Source organism: Drosophila rhopaloa, unplaced genomic scaffold (genome assembly GCF_018152115.1).
Source record: "Drosophila rhopaloa isolate 14029-0021.01 unplaced genomic scaffold, ASM1815211v1 contig_155, whole genome shotgun sequence".
Lineage (NCBI taxonomy): Eukaryota > Metazoa > Arthropoda > Insecta > Diptera > Drosophilidae > Drosophila > Drosophila rhopaloa.
Genome location: NW_025335034.1, coordinates 4,858,744 through 4,880,194, shown reverse-complemented (window position 1 = coordinate 4,880,194; position 21,451 = coordinate 4,858,744). Strand labels below are relative to the sequence as shown.

The following is a 21,451-nucleotide window of genomic DNA, read 5'->3' as shown; positions in this document are numbered from 1 at the left end:
TAGCTCGTCAGATACTGTGTAGCTCTACGATTTCTGCAGTTATCAGACAAAATATAATTATAATATTAAAATTGTTACCAAAAAAATTGTATACTGTATGTTATATATCTCCCAAATGATACTAATAATATGATATTTGCAACAAGGTCAAATCATAAGCTTAACGCTTTTCTTAAAATTATATTTTGATTTGACGAAATTCCAATTAATTCTTTTAAGATCCTTCCCTTTCTGTTTTAAATTTATTTGTAATGTTTCTAAGTCAAACAAAAGGATCAAGGTATAAGAAACCATATGTGTTTCATCACCTTTAAATCTGTTTGGGACATATCTGTTGGATATCAGGACTTTGCCCATCGCTGGCAATCCAGCAGCACCTTCGTAGGCAGTTAACATAATCAGAGCTTGACAAGTAATCTTCCGCCATGCATTGAAGATGAGTGCCCGCTGCCGAGTTGTTGCTGCTGTCGCTTGTTGTTTCCGGAATTTGTCACTCTACGGAGTGCGTGGGTGCATGTCCGGGACGGGAGGGGGAGGAGGGGTTACCTTGTTTGTCAGGCGACGGCCTTTTCGGATTTATTATGTTGATGCCGAGATGCTGATGTGTGCTGCGTGTAATTTGAAATTATGCGCGGCAGCGCCAAGACGTATGCTTAACATAATCAAATAACTCATACGCACCGTGTACACTTGATGAACAAGACGATGGGTATATAAAAAGCAAAGCGAAGGTGAACAACTTCCAGCTCTTGGCTTTTTCATTATCATAATTTCTAGCTGATTTCATTGAGCAGCCAGAAAGGAGCAACAACGACAGCAACAACAACAACCTGTTTGCCCGATTGATACGCTCAAGTTCGCTTTTCAATTATGTGCCCAGCAGACGTGACTATCGCGCATAATGTGTCTGATATGTTGGCTGTTGAGCCGCCTTCCTTTTCAATGCCCGCACACCTTTTGCAGGTGGATGGCTTCATTACGCTTTTATTGGCCGCCGCCCTCCTCCTCGTTCCCTTGAGAAGTATTTAGAGGCGGGCCCGGCCAACATTTGCCTTGAAAACAGGGCCCGTATGTGGGTTAAAACGAAAATGTAAACAAAAGGTAGCATAACGCACACATGGCCAGCGAATCTGGCCAGCAGCAACCCTTAGCAAACATATGCACCAAACGGGGCTCTTAGAAGGAAAAAGGGATTCACTTCCCCCTCCCTGAAAATGGCAAAACGTGAAAAGTGCTGCCACAAAAATAAGTTTCGGTTTTTGGTTTAGGCCAGTGGGACAAAAGCAAACAAAGCACAACAGAGCGCAACACAGTGCGGAATGTTTCGGAAAATGAAACACCGAATGGCCAGAGAGAATTTCCCCCCCAAGCACTCGCAGAGCGGAAAAGCGTCGCATTTCCCACGGAACATGCACTTGTGGAACGTAGTGTGCAAGTGGCAACAAGCGGTGCAAAACAAGTGGAATACGATACCAAAATTGAATAGATTATTTCAAAGAACATGACGTTATCGTTTGAATAAATATCCTATTTAGTAGGTTCCTTTCAATTTGAAGTACCACATACTTCTTGATAGAAGTGGTATATTTGATCAAATTTTCTGAAATAATTTAACCTGGGATCAAATTCTATTGCTTAAAATATTATTAGTTAGCTTCTTTTCTCCATCTCAATAAATATTACTAAATATACTCAATATATTAGAATGGTTCCTCCTTTCCTTATCGATGATGTTTTTCTTTTTTCAAATTCCATGCCTAATAATGAAGTACTGTGCTCAAAGCAAAGTATATTAGGAATGGTATGTTACATCTTTAAAAGACGTTTAAAATATCATTCTTTATAATACCCTTTTATGTATTCTTACTAGTTAATGTTTTCGGATTTTAAAATTATGTAAAATAAGTCCAAGTACTGTATATTTTCAGCTGGGCGTCCAATAACAAAAACTAAAGTCAAAATATTCTTATTCTTATTTATTAACTATTAACATTAACTAAGAGATTTTAATTACCAATATGTGTTGCTCAATCGAATAGATTGTCCCTTTTGATAATTAATGATATTATTATCTTTACCATGAACCCAATAAACAAAATACAAGACAAATATTAACATTTTATAATTGCTTTTTTGTTCATATTTACATACTCAGTTATTTGTTTGGGCACAATTTTATTGTGTTGTTTACATTGCCAGAAATTTGATCTGTTGACACCGCAACACTTGCAAATGGAATTGGTAAACAAAGGCGACCACTGCAAGTGCGGGACACTCAAGATGAGCATTTCAAATGAGCCAACGGCACCCACAACTTGGATGCTTTCGGAAAACCAGAAAAACCGGAGAGAGAGAGAGCAACAGAGAGAAATTCCCTTGGCGAAAAACGACAACAAACGAACGAACGCCGCGCACGAAGCACTGGCAATTGTGGACGGCAATTTTGGTAGCAAGCTGGGCAGCGATGAAAGCGCCAGCGGACGGCATTCAGTTAGGATGTGCAGTTCCAGCGGTGCGAACGTGTCCCGGGCGCGCCAATTGGCCAAGTAGCCGACACCAGCTAAAAGAGCCAACCAAATTCAGCCGGAACGGCAACAGTTTCTCCTCAAAAACGCCAGCGCCGAAATATGCCAACGCCTGACTGAGGGCCGAAATCGCGGGTCGCGCGTTTTTGTGTAAATAAACAGAAATTAAAAGAAATCGGACGCAATCAGATCGAGAATCAAGCGATTCAAAAACAGCTTTCATTAGCGCATCCATCTGTCAGAGAGATCCGCACCATTTATTTTTCGGTTTCAGTGAAAAAGCCCAAGTTATTCAATTAAACTTAATGCCAGCGGGCGGAATGTCAGACCGATGAGTTGGCCAGCAGCGGACCCGTAACGCATACGCCATGTGAGCCGGATCGATGGGATCGCTTTCCGGCCAAGCCACAATGCCACCCTCCTGTAAATAGCCAGCAGCCTTTTCTACTCGCGTCTCTGTCATGTGTCCGTGTCCGTGTATCCGCCACTGTACATACTGTAGACTCTAATTGATTAAACCACAATAAAAAACCACAAAAAGAAATCGAAGCGTAACCAAACAAAACAAAACAAAAAATAAATAAATACATAGAGGAAAGAAGCGCGCGTTTTCGCCACAGAACGCGCTACACACAAGTTTCGGTGCAAAACGGGTATAAATAATCGAAATAATATTCGAATGCTATGCTATATGCTATAGGAATTAGTTAAATTATTAGAAATAAGTCGATTGGAATTTCGCGCGCAATAAGATTTAATTATAAACACTGGCAGCATGGGACCAATCAGACTCTAGAGCTAGCCAAGCATCCACAGACTTAGTTAGACGAAAGCAGATCACGATGGATTACAGTCGGCTGAATGCGAACATCAATACGGGCAACATCAGCACCGATGACTTTCTGGCCGTGTTCACGACCGGAAAACCGGAGAATGCCACCCTCAATCCGCCCCTGCTCAGTGTCGATGGGCAGCTGACCCTGCCCCCGGGATCGGGATTCATCAATGTGAATGACACGATATTCCTGCTGAATGGCAGCTTCTACAATAACAGCCTGCAGATGGCGGCGGGATATTATAATCAGAGTAGCGGGGCAGGGGCGACATCGGGCAACCTGACGAATCCGAATCAAACAGAAGTCCACTGGGATGGCCGATATCCCAGCGGCTATACGCTCACCCACATTGTGATCGCCTCCATTATCGTGACCATCCTGATGATTATCATAGTGGTGGGCAACATGCTGGTGATCATAGCCATTGCCACGGAAAAGTCGCTGAAGAACATACAGAACTGGTTCATCGCCTCGCTGGCGGTGGCCGACTTCTTCCTGGGCCTCATCATCATGCCCTTCTCGTTGGCCAACGAGCTGATGGGCTACTGGATCTTCGGCAGCTGGTGGTGCGACATCCACTCGGCGATGGATGTGCTCCTCTGCACCGCCTCGATCATGAACCTGTGCCTCATCTCGCTGGACCGCTACTGGAGCATCACCAAGGCCGTCGACTATCTCAAGTCGCGGACGCCGGCGCGGGCCGCCGTTATGATCACGGCGGTCTGGATTATGTCCGCCCTCATCTGCATTCCGCCGCTCCTCGGGTGGAAGGTGAAGATGCCGGAGGGACCGCTGCCCAAGTGCGAGGTAAGTGCTCCTAAGTGGCGCAATAATCCGCATCCCATGCGAAATTGACGCCAATTGACGGCAATTGACGTTGCGGCACCAACAATCGAACAATGGAAATACATGCGGGATTGTGCGATTGAAAGGCATTATGTGTGTTGCCCGATTGGCTATTTTCAGGTTGATTCGGATGGAATGGCTGGTTTTTTGTTTCATTCCTATCAAACGAAAAAATAATGGTTGTGTTATAACCATTGCTTTAAATAAAAAGCAGTCATTTTTATTACAACATTATTAGCTTTTGGAATATCGATTTGAACCAAAATGACGTAAAAACGTAAAGTCATTGCTCAAATTTTTCTACGAATTATACTTTTTATAAAGACCAATTAATCGAGCTTAATTTTCATTGCATTTGGGATTTTAGCCTACATTTAATTTAAGATATATTAACGATATTGCTATTTATGCAAAAAATAATAAGAAAGTCCTATAATAAATATAACATTTTAGTATAAAGCAGCTTGTAGGAATGATTTTTAATTTTGCCAATAATTATTAATATAATTCAAATTTTCTATCTCTTTGCACAAATTGGCGAAAAAGTTTCCAAGGAATATTTTCGTAATATTTTAGTAATTCACTGAGCTATTTTTAGCAACTTATCCATACCTAATTTGCCCACTTTTGCACGTCAATAGATGCCATCGCTGCTGAGTATTCATATTTGCAAACAATGAAGCGTCGAATGGCTAAAATGCTGCCAAACGCTCGGATAGCAACATGCAAAGCGCAAAATTGCGGCCTCTTTCTATGCAAATTTGCGAGTTGCCGGCACAATTGTCAGATCGTTCGGCAGTGCCTTCGTTGCTTTCCCCAACCAAATCCAAGCCAACCCATCCCCCGATTTTTGGGTCACGCAGAGAATAAACGCAGAAGTATTTATGCATATGAGTGGCGGGTACATTCCGAGCGAGTCTAATTCCGCCAGCTTGAGCCCCCGACTGTCTAATACAGTCGAAGAAGGCTCCAAGCGGGCCCCAAAAAGTAGGCTATAATCCATAGAAATATGCGCATTATCATGCGGGTCTGCGTCTGCCAGTTGGTGAATTTGAATTTCTGGGGGCACAAGCGATACATGCAAACCCTCAAACGCAAGTGTATTCGTAAGGGGGAGAAGCGTAACAAACTAGCTGGAAAATTCACAAGAGAAATTCCTGTGCCGGGGCAAGACAACACATCAGTAGCTGCCACAAACTGCCATACTTGCTGCCCTGTTTTTGGGAAAATTCTTTAAATTTTGCCACAAATTGAAAACGTCCTTCAAAAGAAATCGATGCAGTCACTCACCGAAGCCAAAGAGTGAAACATTCAATCACAGTGACTGAACCCCTCCGATAGCCATTGGCACACAATTCGCCTGACCCCAGAGGAATTTCAGCTTAAAGTGGCCTTTTTGCGCAACGGAACTCAGTGCCAACAGTTGCAAACAATTTAAAACGTTTAAAATCTTAACTGTCTGCCCAAAAACACAGAAAAACTGTGCAGTGAATATAATGGTCAGTGGTGGGTTAAAACCACAATATTATTTATTGCAATCATGATAAATGCGGAGCGAAATGGAAAATGCAAATGTCCCAGGGCATTCCCCTCCATATCGTTTCTATCTGTATCTCGCCTGTCTCCAGAATTTTTGATTAATTTTTTTTTTATTTTGCTCTCCTCTGCCCATCGTCCAACACACACTCATTGGACAGTAAATAAAAAGGCAGAAAAAAAGTAGCAGAATATAATAATAGAGTGAAAAGCGAAAGCAGAACGAAATAAAGTATCTTAATATAGAAGAATGCTTACGTAAAGTTTGCCATTCAAATTAACCTTGAGACAATAAAAGCCGAGCTGTGGGCAAGGAGCCAGTGGAGGGGCCGTTTTTATTTACGATGGCCACCGTCCAGTTTCGCCGGCAAATGCTGGCACATTAATCAAGCCTAAGTGGACCGGATAAAGTTCTAGCTCCGGCGAACGAGCAAACATGTTTTTAGCAAATTTTAAGCAGTCTAAACAACACAAAATGACAATTTATAATGGCAAAACTTTTCTACTTACGAACATTAGTTCGTGTGCCCGCCGCCCAAGGGCATCGATTACCGCTCATCTCCTCAATCATTATCCAGAGGCACTCAAATTAGCTTGGTGTCATTTTTGCAAACAAATGTCAGAGAAACCGAACCAACCGCTAAACTAATCAGCCAACTACCAACTACACAGAGGACAACAATTGGCTTTAGTTTCACATTCAAAAATTAATTTTACCTCTTTAATCAAATCTTTTGCAAAAAATTCGTATTCCTAGCTCCAATTAATACAGGTCAGTTTTAGATAAATATAGGTATATATAAAAATGGGAAACGATTTAATAAGTTGTCAAACAATTAAATGGTATACTTACAATACTAATCTCAATAAAACGGTGCTTGAATTTGTAATTATAACTAAGTAATGTTAGTCTAGTTGGACGTTATATTTTTCAAACACCATTCTTATTAGTAATTGTTGAACATTAACAAAAGATTTCCCGCCAGTATTTTTATTTGAACCCTAACTTCTTGTAAAATTGTGACTTGAAATTTTACCAGTGAACATGATTTTTCACTGTGCACTGCCGAAATCGAGACATAGCTCTGTCCAATCATTAAACATGTCTCCCGGCGAATTTTTCGGAAAGGAAATGGCTGTCGGCATCGGCCTTGTCCGGGGCTGGCATGTAAAACCTCCAATTTGCAGGCCCAACAGGCGGATGGGGTGGTGCCCCGGCGAGTGGCATGGCCTGGTGAACATTTTAATTATGACACCATGTTGACATGTACAAAATTGTTGTTCGCCGCCGCCGCCGTCATCGTCGCACATTGAACCGCAATACAAGCCGCAGGGGAGGTGGCACAAAAGGGGTTGCCGAGGCGCTGATTTGACACTTGCCTGCTCGATTTAATTAATAAAATAGCATTTTAGAGCGCGATGACGCTGATTTCGGGCCACTTGAGTTTGTCTCGGCGTTGAACTATTTTTGGCTCTTTGTTTCCCCTTGGGGTGGGAAATTATTTTGACAGGCGCATTTAATTGACATCATCTGCCGGCGGTGGTGAAAGTTTGCGACCCCTGATTAATGCCGAACCTAATGAGGTGTATCCCAATATGCGTGCGTGGGTGCTAGTTATTTTCGTACGCATAATTCAGAGTCCCGCGGTGAGACCCAAAATCAGCTGGCATTGTTCGCCATCCACGTAATGGCTGCAATTTCGCTCAGCAAGTGCCTCAATCTGGGGCCAACAAATATAGAAATAAACATACAAAAGGCCGCTTATTGAATGGAGTGGCTGCTCCCCAAGACGAAGGGAAAATTCTAATTCCAAGAAACTACATTATTCACTGCCCGCCCCACGGAGCTCATCGGCAAACTCAAGCTGCCGCCCATTGTGTCCTTTGTGCAGTGCGGTGCCAAAGGGTCGCACAATGGACCTTATTATAATCCGTAAAGGGGGCAAACACTTTATTGAAATATTAATCGAATATTATATACCATTTTACGGAACATGCACAAAAGCCAGCCATCACAATGGAGCTACAAATGGCCAGAGACCAGGATCAAAAGTGCGGCTCAATCGGCTTTTGGCCCTCGAGCAACTTTCCCCCAATCCCGGCGAAAGTTTTGAGTTAAGTTAAGACAAAAACCTAGAACTTGGCAAGGGTTTACGAGACTCAAATTACGGGCCAACAGTGCGTGTGTGTAATGTAATGTGTAATGCGATGATATGCGCCAGCACAATAACGACTTAAGTCATTGCCTAAGTAGCTCATTAGCGTCAGTTTTTTTTTGTGCCGGCACTTTAAAGGAAATTAAGAGAAAACTGACGAGTGGCAGGACGGAGAAACCCTCTGCCGTAATAATGGCTTTCTTCAACCTCAATGTCGTGGCCGGCGGCAGTCGAGCTGCAAGGGCTTTAAGTTGACATTGAGCCTGGACGGGTCCCAAGTCCAAGCCCACGTCCATAGACCAGAGTGTGTGCGTGAGCCTGGGCACTTTTGATATTTTCTCATTATTCCGTACATGTGCATGTTGAGGCTGTAATTCTCGTTAGGTCTTTGTTACATTTCATACACTTGACTTGCTCAGCTTCAAGACGGGTTGTTGTTTCTGTACTTACATCTGCCATCCTAGATGCGCATGTGTCCTACCGTAGCCCTTTATGTTGGCTAAAGTATTTTACATTTTCTTTTTTGGCAAAATTTTCACGCAAAAACAGGCAAAGAAATGCCAGGACTAGCTACGAAAAAAGGTTCAAAAGCAGTGGGCTAATGGGCTTAGTCCTTGAGATACTTTCTCTTGCCGGGTTTTGGTGTGCATGTTTATCTTTCCCTGCACTTGGGGAAAACATAAAATATTTACTAGCTTGTAAAGTTTAAAAACTTTATTTAGCATGTATATTCATGGCATCTACTTTTAACATTTAAACATTTTTTTATTTATTTTCTTATATATTTCTACCCTTAACCAATTTAACAGTGTTATACAATCAAACGGTTGTATAATGGCAGTTTAATAATTTATTTATATGCCTTGATTAATTGTAAAAATATAGATAATAAATTGTAAAATGCACGAAATCTTTGTTTACATATTAAATTCATTCATGTTTTTTAAAGCACCTTTATTTCTACCATATTCTGAAAATAAGTTTTTTGTCTTCTGCCTTGACTCCCAATATTAATACAGGAAAATAAATGTTATTTTAGTTTTTAAAGTACCCGTATAAAAATCACTTTATTTAGTCTTGAATTCAACGTAAGAATTTAAAATGAATACTTTTTCTATTTTTGTTTTTGGATTGATTGCAACGCTCTTAAGTTTTCAGTTTGAGCTTAGGTGCTTTTTTCTCTCCCTGTATTTTGTAGGTTAGTGTGTTCACTATATGCCCCAAACCACGTTTCCACATCCTTGGAAAAGTTCACTTTTCTCGGCCATTACGGTTTGAAATGGCTTTTAAGATCATAATCAGTGGCATTTATTTTCGAGCAGCAGACAGGAGTTTTGGGAGCGAAGACAGCAACATTTACGCATTGAACTGCGTTATTACATCCTTGATTTGTTTATAACAGGAAATTATTAAAGAAAATATATATGCGCCAGGCAGCGGGGCAAAATCAGGACAAAATCAAATAACAAGCATACGCCCCGTTTACATTCGTTCGTTCCCCCCGTTTTTTTTTGGCTGCTCAAATCGTTTGCTAATTTCCGCTCGCCGCGCACTCATCGCCGCTGACATTACAGATAGGATGTTGTTGGCGAGCGTCAAACAACTGGCGGCAATGCGAAAAAATGAAATGAAACACAGAGGACATCATGCCTTTGAATGCCCACCACAAGGCATATGCCTTGGCATTTTATGCGTGGCATAGGCAAATATTGACATTTTAGCTTATGGCGCACGCACCACTAACTGGCGCCCGCCATTTTTTCCCATCTCCAAGCTCCGACTCTCATCGCTGGTTAAATTAAATTACAGAGCAATTCTTTCCGGCTGTTTTCAGGTCTGTGTGTGTATGCGACTCGTTATTGTGAGTGCTGCACGTATACCATTTGCGGTCTTCCGCATAGTACATAGAAAAAAATTCAATTATTCTAAAGCTATTTTCATCGAAATAACGAATATATTAGTATTTGCTTTATTTATGAGTACTATTTAATATGTAATCGTAAACACTGTATATGCCATTCTAACCTAACATTTGGTCATAAATGAGAAAATATTTACTTACAATTTCATCTAAGAAATTTATATTTCTTAGGAAATGCTGCAAGTCCCTAGATCTTTATTAAAGCCATTTATTGAATGCTTTTGTATAAGTTCAACGTATTATACACGTTTTAAACTTACGTGTACTTTATTTTTAATTTGGGTTAAATAACTTGGTTAAATAATTATGGTTTACAAACTCTTTAATATTGTTGTTTTTTCTTATTTAAAGTTAAGTTTTCCCTTAGTGTACAATGTACACTCCTAAACCCAGAGTTCCATCCCCGTCTCGGAAACTGCCATATGCAGTGCAGTCGCTCATTGGCATTTGTCATGCTCGGGCAGAAACTTAAAGACGGCACAACTTCATTTGGACCCGGATACACGCCTTAGCCCCCCCCTCTCGAGGGCTTATCCCCCTTATCGTGGCTGTCGCGTATTTTGCCAATGGCTTCTTTTTGTAGTCCTCCCTTTTTGTGGGGGGCGCGTGTGTCTGGCAGACTGGGGAACTTTTCGTGCTGCTCGCTCTGTCGGTTTGATTAAAATAAAGCCAAGTTTCTAAGCCCGGATTAGTGTCCGAATTATTATTATTTTTTCATTCTTCTCTCTGTTATTTTTCGGTGGGGAACGCGTTCTCAGTCAATTGTTTGGCTTCGTGGCTTAGTCAGCTGGCTCTTATTTATTTATTTTGCTCGGTTCAAAGGCGTTCCTTAAAGTCGCTCGCTTGTTCCTCACACAATTTGCATTGCATACTTTGGAAGGCTGTCTGAAAAGTTTTTTATTGCATTCCATAAAATGCAGGGGCGGTGGGTCCTTACTCCATTTTTCCTGGAGCAAAAACAGGGACCAAGTCGCACATTTGTTCTTGTGCCTTCTTATCGCATCAAGTGCTTTGCCCGAAAAGTTTGCCAGAGATACACGATACACATTTATATGCATGCAACTCTGTGTGAGCTGATGTCATCTCGGATGAAATATAATTCCTTTGCCAAAGTTTAATATCATTATTTTTGTTTCGGCTGCTGGCTCGTGCGAAAAGCGTCTGAGAAATTCGCACGCGTATTAACTTCCCCTTGCCTGGAAACATAAACAAGCTTAAAGCAATGGCCACAATGCCAACTGAAGGAGATTTTGTATTTATGAGCTACCCACAAGAATCTTGCCTCTATCTGCTGCCTAAGTAAATTATACTTGCCGAAATAAATTGAACAAAACAGGCCGCAAAAGCTGGAAAATGGAAGATGGAGAAAAACAGACGGAGATGAAAGCAAAACTCTTTTACAATTGACTTGCGTTCCGCTGATGCTAATTGAATTAAAATCCATTGGAAAGTTGTTGTCTGCCCGCTTCTTGGCCTGAAGGAATAAACGAAAAACTCGATTCAATCGTACACTACACAAAAAAAAAAATCTTATAATATCAATGGAATATTTTTGTAACGAAATTAATATTCCTAAATAATAAAATGTTTTTGGAGTAAATTGCCTCAATATTGAAGAATACTTTTTAAAAATCGTTGCACTAGGATTTGCTTTATATCATATTTTGACATTTAAAAAATATATGTGCCACGATAAAATTCTTTCCTGTGTGGCGTTGTCCAGCTGAAAGGGTCAAAGTTAATTTATTGCCGAACAATTTGCGAACATTCTGTCAGAGTTCTTTGCCGCATGGACTTTTGTGGGCACTGCTTTGCAATCGTAAAGTCAAATGGCGCCTAATTGGCAAAACAAGCGGAAAATCGCAAATTAAAACAGAATCTCACCAAGTCCGAGTCAAAGTTGGAAATAAATTTGTCTTTGCCGGGGCTGAGTTCTGCAACACAAATAAAACAAATTGCGCATACGCCCCGCAGCCACTTTAGTTCTGCCCTGTGATTTTCACAGCCGGGCAGCGCTTTATTAAAGAAAACCGAATAAAACGAAATGAAATACGGCTCGGCCCTATTCAATTTAATGAAAGGGCCTGGCGTCTAGAATTTCGTTGGCTAAATGCCAGTATCATAACCATATTTAAAGAGTATTCCGGTTGTACTTAATTTTATACGCATGACCCAACACCAATCGCCGTTCGATACGGCCATATTTCTTTGGGGAAAAAAGCCCGAACCAAAAAAAATCGCTTGACATTTATGACAACATTTGCACACATGAACACCATAAATTAACTTCACGCAAAAACTTTCCGCCATCGCCACCATTCCGCTGTCATAACAATGTCAAAACTTAAATATTGACAATGCCATTGACATCGACATCGACATTGCCGTGCACCGCTCTGTTTAGCCGCGCTCAGCTTTTACGGCCACGCATAATTTTTCCATATTTTCAGCTGGGCCAAAGTCAGAGATTTCCTCCGAAAACCCTTTCGCACGCCATGGGCTCGTCTTTGGTTTTCGGTTTCCGGTTCAGGCTTTTGGCTTTGGCTTTCTGGCTTTTATGTGCAAATTGCGCGCAGTAAATAAAAATAAATGAGTATGAAAATTTTTTACTCCTATCAGCAGTATTTTTTTATTTGCTCGCCGAGACTTCAAGACCAGTTGGCACACATGTCGTGTGCTCGGTGCGACCCCTCCACTCTGGCACCTCCTCCATAATAATCGTAATGAATGGCTTATCACGCCAGCTGGCGTTGTCACCATAGCCATCGTCTGGCGCCTTTGTTGGTTCGATACACATACAGCACCCATATGCGGGCTGGAGTCACGGGAAATGGTTAATAAACGAAAGAGTTATGCAGTTGGCAGGCGACGATGACGATGAGGAAGAAGGAATCCTGGCGAAAACTCCTTGCACGACCCAACAATAAAATGAAATTTAGCAATTCAATTTAATGCGTTATTTGTCGTAAATTTATACCGTGCCGGGCATATTGATTTACTTTCACTTAAGTGAAAGAAACTGGAAAACCGTGGCGGGGGCGAAATAATTGCCAGTTGAGTCAGCACACATGAGGCCGCCGGTTGGTCATATGAAGATTTATGACCGCACCGAAATCAAACACCAATTTCGCCATTCATTAAACTCAAGTTTTGAGTAGCTGTTTTAAGGTTGGCCCGCCGACTAGGGCATTATCTGCGTTAGCCAGGAGAGGGAACGCAACCGGGTCCTTGGCACTTTGTCGCATAAACATAAACACTTACAAATTCAGCGGCAAAAACCGGCGTAAAAACCAAACCCCAGCAACCACACCAACAACAACTTGCGCAAAATGGTGCAGAATTATTTTTTGTGTTGTTTTCTTTTCACTCGCAGGCGGCATAATCCATTTTGAATAAAATTCCGAATGAACAGACACGGCAAAGGAGCCAGAAGCAGGCTTCGAGGATGAAGAACACACCGGGAAAAATAGCAAAGTTAATCAAAATGTACTTTTGTTTGACTGTTTTACTTCCAGAAAAACTAGTTTTGAAAAATAGCACACCTATCGTAAATTTATTTGGTAAGGCATATTAAAAAAAAAAATCGAAAAGTATTTTAAAATTTTTATTTCGAAAGGAATAAACTAACTTAAAATCTGACTAAGAACCTTCAACACAATATGCTTTAAATATGTTATTGATTTTCCGAAAACAAATAGTTATTTAAAATAATAATCTTTTTTTAAGAGCTCCATTTTTATTCAAAGAGGCTTAAACCGGAATTAACACAATCTTTATAAACTATTACAGTTTGAGTTGAATTAAGTTTTGGTATTTTCCTTAAGTGTACCAAAAGCAGGAGGCTGTTGAAATCCGGCCGCATCCTTTGTTCTGACGGTCGGCGTTTGCCTTTTTTCGGCGTTTGTCGAAGGCGATGCCAACACACTTAAAACATGAGCACGAAAAACATTTACATAAAATCGTCTTAAAGTATTTGCGCGCCTCATCGTCGGCGGCAAAAGACAGAAACGGGAAAAGCGAAAGGACTCGGATGCGCCCGTAGGCCAAATAAATTACACAAAATGTCGTCGGGCCCCATTTCTGTGGGCCATTTTGTGCTATTAAATACAGGAAAGTGGGGCGGACAAAAAAAGGCGGGCAGGCAGGCGAATGTGGAGAGGGCCCAAAAGAAATTATAGAAATTGCATTTATTTGGGAAAAGCATGAATAAGTTTTTAATTTGCATTGGGCTCTTAATTCAGTGTACCATAATCTGGCACTAAATGCGAACATAATTACCCCAAGCGGCGAGATAAACTTTCGTTTGTGCGAATTGAATTAAATTTGCCAGCTGAAATTGCATTGCGTAAATGAATTTGTAGTTTAATTTGCTTCCCTTGCGCCGGGGTAACTTTGAAAATCAACTTTTTCACTCGCCGCACATGTCGTTGGGGAGCCGTTTGGCCACCAGAGAAATCAAAAAGTTCAAAATTAAATGAGACAGAAGAGTCATAGAAGAGGGGAGCACAAGGCCACAGGCGGAGGCAGGACCTTGTGCTACACAGAGTAACAGCCCCGCCCCCCGAGTTGCAACTTTGGCCCCGAGTATCATTGACTCAATGGGCCCAGATTCAATTTAGCATATATGAGTTTAATTTCGACATTCATAAATCCAAGCCAAAGCCCCGGATGATTCATGTAGCCTCGGGCTCTCTAGTCCCCGCTCTGCCTAATTATGCAAAAGTTTGCCTGTTTCCATCTCGTACTTTTTATTGCCAGGGCTACTCCCTTGGGTCAATTTTAATTACACTCATTTGGAGCCTTTTAATGGAAATGAAAAACAAAATGGAAAAAGCGTAAGGAAAATACGGAACAAAACAAAAGAAAGGGAAAATGGAATCGAGAAAATTTTAAATTAAAAACAACAAGCCGTAAAGCAGGGCGTGTAAAATTTGACAGCGGCAACGAAGTGAAAATTGGCGGACCATAATTGAGAGAAAACCCGCATCAAGCAGTCACACTTCTTTTTCGACTTCTGTGCATAATTAAAAATATGCACATTGACATTTGAGGACAGGCCATGTCATAAATATTAATTTCCTGCCTTTTTTTCGGTTCTTTAAAATTCCGTTGGTTGGTTAAGCCTTTGCTTACCTCATCCGGTTATACCGGCTGCCTTGCATATTTTCTGTTGCCTCGAAAGGCCACGAGCTGTGCTCTTTCAGAAATTCATCTAATTTTGCATGCCAAAAGGAAAAATTCCCTTAGTCTCATACACACATACTCTTCTGGTTTCGATCCTGTTTTTGCTCCAGCTCCTGCTCCGAGTGTAAGTATAATCGTCAATCATCATAATTCCGGGCACTTTGCCGCTCACGTTGCGCATACGCCCCCATGTCGATGGCTCATTTTTACAAATGAAGCGCATTTTACAGTTCACTTTAATGTTGGCCATAAAAGGAAGAGCCATTGCCATTCCTTTGTCTTTCATTAACACGACGGCACGATGAAGACGAATGGCAGTGTGAAGAGGGATATTCCTCCGGTGGATGAGGGGAAGGTCAGGCAGTCAGACATGAAAAGAAGATGCTTTAGCCAACCCCACCGCCTTGCATTCATTTGCGCTTTGTCTGCGGCGCCAAGGTTTTATTGAGTTATTGTTGCCATTGTTGGCACTAAGCCCGGCCTCAGTTTTCTCGCCATCATCCCCAGCCGGAAATGGGGCACTCATTGCGGGGCTTTGATCATTTCCCCTTTGCCCAGTGAAGCTTAAAACTGCATTTGGAAAGTGCCTGATTTTTGGGGCGAAAGTTCCCAAACAGCATAAGAACCTCTTCTTTTTGGCCACATGTTGTGACCGCGATAAATTTCACTCCCACATACACATCCTTTCTCGACTGTCACATCCCCTTTTCTGTTCTGTTGGGTTATATTCTATTCCGTTCCACTCTGCTGGCATTTTTATTTCATTTGGCTTTATGAAATTAGTAAATGCCAGGCCGTTGTTGCTGCTCCAAGGAATTTCATGCCATCAAGGATGCGCAAAAAATAGAATGGGAAGGCAGAGAATGGAGAAGGCAAAGCTGCTGTAGCTCTCCTTGTTGTGGGAATAAACGTTAAAATATGATTTGATATTATGGCCAGGACAGCAGCCATGTAGCTTTGCCATTTGTTATCCTTGTTATGAATTCGAGAGTGCCATGATACCACAAAGCACGCTCCGGAGATGGAGTGCTTCACATCAATGGCATTTTGATTGCAAATATTAAGTCATTCGACAGGCTATGTTGAGTAAATGCCTGACCCGAGGCAACAAGTTTTTGGATCTTTGGTTAACAGGGTTGGTCTAATATTAAATTGAAGATAATAAATGAAAACAAGAGAGAACGCTATAGTCGGGTGCCCCGACTATCAGATACCCGTTACTCAGGTAAAGGGAGTGCGAGGGAGATGGAGATAGAAACTTTGATCACGCATAACTTTTTAACGAATGGTCCGATTTGAAAAATTTCTTCTACATTTCGATAGGTATTGATAAACACAATAAAACTGCATTTTTACTTTTCCGAAATATTTAAATGTATCGTATATAAGCGATTGTGGGCGTTAAAGGTGGCGTGGCACCTTTTTGAAACAAACTTGCGCTGCGTAGGAACTCCTAGAATCTGCATGCAAAATGCCAATCTTCTAGCTTTTATAGTTTCCGAGATCTCAGCGTTCATACGGACGGACAGACAGACGGACAGACGGACATGGCTATATCGACTCGGCTAGTGACCCTGATCAAGAATATATATACTTTATAGGGTCGGAAACGCTTCCTTCTAGCTGTTACATACTTTTGCACGAATACAATATACCCTTTTACTCTACGAGTAACGGGTATAAACACCTTCAAATGCATTAAATGAGAGAGCAGATAACAAGAAAGTTTGGGTGCTACACATAAATCACTACTGTTTTTAAATCAATTCTTAAGTTGTATAAATACGATTAATTACAAAATACATCACATCTCACCTGCATACATTTAGTGATTATAGTACCACATTAATAGTAGGCACTTTAAAAGTTTTCAAATATTAGTTTGTCATGGTTCACAAATAACAAAGCATTAAACATGGAATCTTTTATATAGATCTTAGAAACCAGTTTTCCACAGTAAAGCTTATTAATTAAACTGGTGAATAATGGTATTACTACTTTTATTTAAACTATTAGGACTAATGGGAAAAGTAATGGAAATCAAATATCTGCTATGCTTAGTGACTGCCAGTGACTGCTATGCTTATATTTTAGGAATCTCTTTAAGATAAAATTCAAGAAAATAGTTTTCGCTTGGAAATAAAAGCATGAGAAATCCCCTAGACTTACTCCTGCTCCACAAAGCTGCTGCTGTGATTCTGACCGCATTGCCGACTTATGTTCTGCGTCAGTCGCAGTTGCCGATCATAAACTTGCCACACACTCGCACACCGAACGAATAGGCAAATAAATAAGACGGAGCACGGAGGAAGAGCCAAGTCAACCCTTGGCGGACCCAACCCAATCCCATTTGCAGCACCTTCAACCTATGCTTTGCACTTGTCTTCCGAGGCACAAGGAACAGCGCACGGCACACATATCATTTGTCTGTCTGACTGCCTCCGCCCGTGTGTGTCCTTGTGTTTTTTTCCGTCATTGTAGTTGTAGTTGTATTTGTTGATTGTAGTTTGTTGCCGCCTTCATTGTCGTGTTTGTGGTTACACTTTGCGTGCTGTGTGTGTGCACTTTGCCTCTGTTAACCCGCTTTTCTCCCCAGTAACCAGAAACCCACCCGGCGTATACGTTCTTTTTTTCAGCCTTTTGCATGCGGTCGACCCCTGCCGTGTATATGTGTTTTTGTGATAGTGTGGGTGTAAGAGTGCGGATAACTGTGCATATGTGTGCGTTGGCCTATTGTGCTAATAGGCAACACTATCGTATTTTAACAGATTTTATTTACATGTACGCGCACTCGCAAGTCAGACAGAAAAATAACTTTTACTTGTTTCTGCGGCACGGGTGCTCTTAAACAAAATCCTTAAGATTTTATTCTTGAAATGAGTATCTCTGTATGAAAATACAAAATTATAATTATTATTTGAATAAATTTCAAAGGAAACAAACAAGTGTTAATTAATTAGAACCTTTTAAGAATCAATAAATTGAATACATGATAGATCAGGATCAACAGCTGAGTCGACAACAACATGTTTGACTTTTTCTTTGATTAACTTTGAAAGATTGAGCCTTCATATTTTCTCTACAAAGGTTTAACCATTAATAATAATAAAGGCATAATAACCCTCTCAACACAAAACACAGTAAGCCTGTGCACATAGTCCAAGTAAGTTAACTTAAAGTACATCCGGCCTTAGCACTGGTAAAGGAAGTTAAAATTAAATTAAATATGTATTATTTAAAAATTTTTTTTAGCTAGACATTTTGCATATGATTAGTAAGTCGGCGGAAAGTTTCGCAAACTGACTAATTTCTATTTTTAAATGTTGCAGAAATAAAATTGAGTAAAAGCTAAAATCAAAAATTCAAACCTAAGGTATATTTATTTGTCCGCTTTTTGGATCTAGTACGGTTATCTTTAATTTCATCCTGCAGGTGGAAGCGACTTTAAGCTCGCAGTTCACTTTATGAATTAAAAGGGACCCGTCTGTCAGTCAGTCATTCACTCAATGAGTCAGTCAGTCATTCAGTCATTCAGTCATTCAGCCGCCCACTTATCCACATGTCATCCATGAAGAGGCGGGACTTCCACTTGGTGCTCCGTCCGCCGGTCTTCCGTCCTCCGTCCTCCGTCCGTGTCTGTGACCCGGTCCCTACATGATTGGCATTTTCAAGCGTCAGCTCAGATCGTCGGACTGCCGCCCGCTTTCCCTCAATCCCGAGCCCGATGTATATGTATGGTCCTTTGTTAACACATTTCCCTCATTCTTCGATACTCGTGTTTTTTATTTTTTATTTTTTTTTTTGCACACTGATAAAAATGGTGAAATGACAGGTTTTATAATTGGCGATAAAATGCCATTAACAAGGGACATTGTAGGTCCTGTCCAGCCTGTCCGGAATGCCAAGCCCACTGGTCACGTGTTGGCCGGCCACCTGCTCAGCCAGTTTTGAGTGGCATGCCACTCACACATCGGAGTCTGAAAGGATATAATAGCATCCTCATCAGCTGCAGCTGATGCCACAATTCCTTAAAGCCTTTCTTTAAACTTTCGCCTCAGAGAATTGGGCGGAGGCCACCAAATAAAGTGATGAGTAATAAATTGCCTTTTTGGGCTGTTAAGCATGTGAAGTCAATAAAATTTTTAATGGCTCCATAGCACTTGGTTTGCCTTTAATAACTGCCAAAAGTGGCAGGAGTAAGATGGCAGCCGAAATGGAAGTTATGCTCACAGTTGAGCGGGTAATTCAACTAGGAGACAGCGCCCCGGTTTCCGGTTGATACTTTCACATCTATCGGACGGGGAGCACGGCGGAAGTAGCGAGTAACAGAACTTCCTGCCTTGGGCGCCAGTAAACTGTAATAAACACTAAAACGTAAAATGCTGTTGCACAGACCAAACTGGTCCCCCTGCCACTGCCATTTTGACTGACAAATGTGGCCAAGGAAATGGCAAGGAAATTAAAACAAATATAAAATGCTGGCAACTAGGCAGACGCAGCAACACCCACAGAATAACAACAAAAACAGCAGACACACTTAGAGAAAAAAACACCTAAAAGCCCTTACAGGTGACCCCTATAAATACTTGAATATATCCGAGTTTTAAAGCTGGAGTTACAATTATATTTCTAACTATTATAAGGTCTGAAAAGGATTATTACAATAGAATATCAGGTCTCTTATGTCAACGTATTTAAGATTTAATATACTTAGACATCATGTCGCAAATTATCAATATTCAACAAAAATATAAACTAAATTAAACAAAGACAATAATAACAAAATGAAGATCCATCCAGAAGTCTGCCAATGTTTACAGGAGCCTTTTTTGTACTAGCCTTCACATGCAAATATTTTGAAATTAAACTTGTAGTGTATTTAATTATGGATGGATTTATTTTCAGTGCTCTTAGGACTGTGGACAAACTTGCCAGGCGAAATGAAAATAAATATGGGGCTAACTTTTCTGCCGGTCTTGAATGCGGAGCAGGCGGGTGTTTTCTCTGTTGCGCTAGTCATTTGCCATAAAAGTCAACAACTTTCCCTGGCGCAACGCTGATAAAGGCCAGCCCATGACAGCCGGCTTCCTTTCGGCCCCGCCCATTCATTTCGATTGAATTACGCGTAATCGTTGCGAGTGCTTAAAAATTAAATTAAAATTTTATTTACTCCAGTGCCGCGCTGGCGGGAATTCGTGGGGAAATGGGATTGGGCAAGGGCATGGGCTGTCCCACCTTAACCTTATCGCAGGCACACGCATACGATGCCATTGAGGGACCATAATGTAACGCTGGGGTGATGGGAAATCGATTTGTCACCGGGACGTGAGACTCAATTGGCGCTTAAACAGAAGCCAAAGCCGCGAGGGCATAAATCAGCCGTTCGCACACATGCACTCGGGGTGAATGTCTCATCGCATTGGTGCGTCTGTCTAAGTTTATTACAGTTATTCCTGCGAGTTGTTTTGAATCAAATCCCCAACAAAATACTCACAGCTCTTGTGGCAAATGTGCGCAGCTCAGATTTGCCGCGAAAGACATCTTGAAATGCAGGAAATAGGACTATAGAGTCAAGTCAAAAAAACTGAGAAAAACCTTATACTCAGTGCTTAAGAAAAGCATACCATAACCATGCGATAAATTTCTATTCAGTTTTATTTTCTGGGGACATATTTAATAAAAAATACTCTTGTACAAAATAGCCTCTTCTACAAAATGCAATACATTTTACATATAGAATGATGGAAATGAGAGGTTTAAACACCGTTTTCGAAGTCATAAAAGATATATTTTTAAATTTTATAATAGTTCTTGAGATCTCTACTTTATATGGTTAAAGGGGTGTGCCAATAGATCGGATCCCTTGTCGTCGATATAGAGTATTAAAACGTATCCACGTTACGTACAATTTCGAGAAAACAATATACCCTTAAGCCGTTTATGGGTACCACAAAAATTGAAACAAATTTCAGAGCGAAAGCATTGTCAAGCCTAACTATGAGCCCCCTGGCTCTAATGATTATTAAGTTGCAGGTGTGCGCGTCTGTGTTTAGCATTGAGTTATCCCCGATTTACAAGTAAATCCTCGAGTGAAATATAATTTCCATGTGTTTGTTTTCGTAAAAATTCAACTGAATCGATTGAGCGATGACAACGGGAGCTGGGAGATCTGGTCGGAGGGAAAACAAATGCCAGTCCGCTTTGCTTGATATTCCCGGTTTACATATTTCGCGAGTAAATCCCCTTTGCCAGACAGCCAAAGCAAAGAAAAGCGCCAGGATGAATGCGCTGCGTAGTCGTTTCTGGATTTCCTCTAGCTTTCTCTGCCCGTCTTTCTTTTATGGCACAGTGCTTTCGCTTATTTCCCTTGCTTCGGTCTCTCCGGTAATGTTTTCGCCTGGGTTGCACGTCGAATATTTTCAGCGATTGCCTCAGAAGCCGCAGAGT

General features: G+C 41.1%; 1 protein-coding gene across 3 annotated transcripts in view; it reads left to right on the top strand.

Annotated features, from left to right (window-relative positions):
- The first annotated feature begins 2,496 nt into the window (after positions 1 to 2,496).
- The window catches only part of LOC108048728 (alpha-2 adrenergic receptor), a 47,117-nt gene continuing 28,162 nt past the window's right edge, over positions 2,497 to 21,451 (top strand). For 2 of the 3 annotated variants that reach the window (XM_044457127.1, XM_044457126.1), the window contains exon 1: positions 2,497 to 4,168. In XM_044457127.1, coding sequence (XP_044313062.1) covers positions 3,368 to 4,168 — 801 coding nt within the window. In that variant the 5' untranslated portion in view covers positions 2,497 to 3,367. Of the gene's footprint in view, positions 4,169 to 13,092; positions 13,381 to 21,451 lie in introns of those variants that run through there. The other variant, XM_044457128.1, reaches the window with a different exon arrangement.